Source organism: Lottia gigantea (genome assembly GCF_000327385.1).
Source record: "Lottia gigantea unplaced genomic scaffold LOTGIsca_1011, whole genome shotgun sequence".
In the NCBI taxonomy this organism is placed as follows: Eukaryota; Metazoa; Mollusca; class Gastropoda; family Lottiidae; genus Lottia; species Lottia gigantea.
The window spans coordinates 3270-4947 of record NW_008706775.1 but is presented as its reverse complement, the minus strand read 5'-3'; the positions used below and the strand labels follow the sequence as shown (position 1 = coordinate 4947).

General features: G+C 34.4%; 1 protein-coding gene across 1 annotated transcript; it reads right to left on the bottom strand.

Moving 5' to 3' along the window:
* Positions 1-413: 413 nt before the first annotated feature.
* LOTGIDRAFT_176332 (hypothetical protein) lies at positions 414-1616 on the bottom strand (the record flags this gene model as incomplete). The annotated part of the gene is made up of 1 exon (XM_009046455.1): positions 414-1616. One exon carries the CDS (start codon positions 1614-1616, stop codon positions 414-416), a length of 1203 nt encoding a protein of 400 aa, XP_009044703.1.
* Positions 1617-1678: the final 62 nt, after the last annotated feature.

Sequence of the window (1678 nt, the reverse complement as noted above, 5' to 3'; positions counted from 1 at the left end):
TATTTACATATATTCAAGACTAAAATCAACTTACAAAATGGTGAACTTATCCCTTTAAAGTGATACTACGTCTTAAAATTAACATAAAATTTATGAATTTTTAACTTGGCCAATTAGAGCACATATTCTACAGTAGATATACCTGGTGTCATAAATAACATAACAGGATCCTTATATAATCCGATAAATCCAAAAAACTTAGTAATTATCCATAAATATACAATTAACTTTTGAAAAACATTTAATATCAAGATTCAATAATGACTTAGTTTTATGAATTTTCCAATTTTCTAGATTTGACAGGGATTCTGTTGTATCTTTATGACACCAGGTAAGTTCACTGATGAATATATACTCATATTGACCATTCCGAGGATTTAATTTTTATGTTCATTCTAAGAGGTAGTTTCCCTTTAAATCATTAATTTTTCCACAGCCTGTCCTAATTTAATAAAATCGTCCATTGTATTATAGACTTGACAACTGAGTCTACAATAATTAACACCGAGATAAGTAACGAACGCAGCGATTATGTTTTCTTTTTCCATTAAATGAACCTTTAATTTAAGAAGCGATTCGCTCGTATTGATGACACCTTTGAGTCGAGGAAGTTGAACGTTGATCATAAACGGAGCTTCCATGGTTTCTGGTATATCTTGCTTGTCTGTTCCCCATAACTTCATCAGATAGTCACTTCCCTCTCGAATCAGCTTCTTATTATACCCGTAAACCTTTTCAAAACCACCGATACTTTCAAAGAAATTCAAACTAGCCTGGGCACAAAAGAATGGAGTATGGTCTCTGGTTCCGTTGTTGATAAATTCTGCGTTCAAACCTTCGTAAAGATGCCATGATGAATTTAAGACGTGTATTTTATCTGTGTGTTGTTTTGCTACGTATAAAATAGCGCAGCCGCGTGGAGCAAACAGCCATTTGTGTAAATTTCCGACGAAAAAATCAGCTCCTAATTCGTCCAAATTCAGCTCAATTTGTCCTGGTGAGTGAGCGCCATCTATTAACGTTAAAACTCCATGTTGACGACAAACTTCGATAATTTCTTTCACTGGCATCAAAATGGCGCTCGGACTGGTTATATAGTCAATGACAGCAATTTTCACGTTTTTGTTATTTTTCAAATAATCACGATACAAATTGATGATGTCATCTTTCGTTTTTATTGGTAGCGTTATTTCTAGAAATCTGGATTCGACTCCCTCTCTAGTTTCTACTATGTATTGAACCAAATTTTTCACACCTTGGTAGGTCAAGTTGGTGCCTAGAATTATGTCCCCTTTCAGGAATTTCAGACTCTTTAAAACTGCACTGGCGCCAGTCGTAGCATTTTCTACAAAAACCATACAATCAGTGTGCTTGACATTGACAAATTTACACAACGCTGCCTTGGAATCGTTCCAATATTTTTGAATAATTTTCCGATACCAAAAATCAGGATTCTCTTCCTGTTCTTTTAGAATAGTCAATCTGTATTCGTAGACCCGTCGTGGCACCGTTCCGTACGAGCCATGATTCAGATGAACACATTTTTCTTTCAAGAGAAATTCCTGTTTTTTCAAAGAGGCTCCAAATTCCACATTTTCTAAGTCTTGCATATCCATTTTGTTGTTAAATGAGAACTTAATAATGACTTCGTTCAAGATATACAACAAATATAATCATC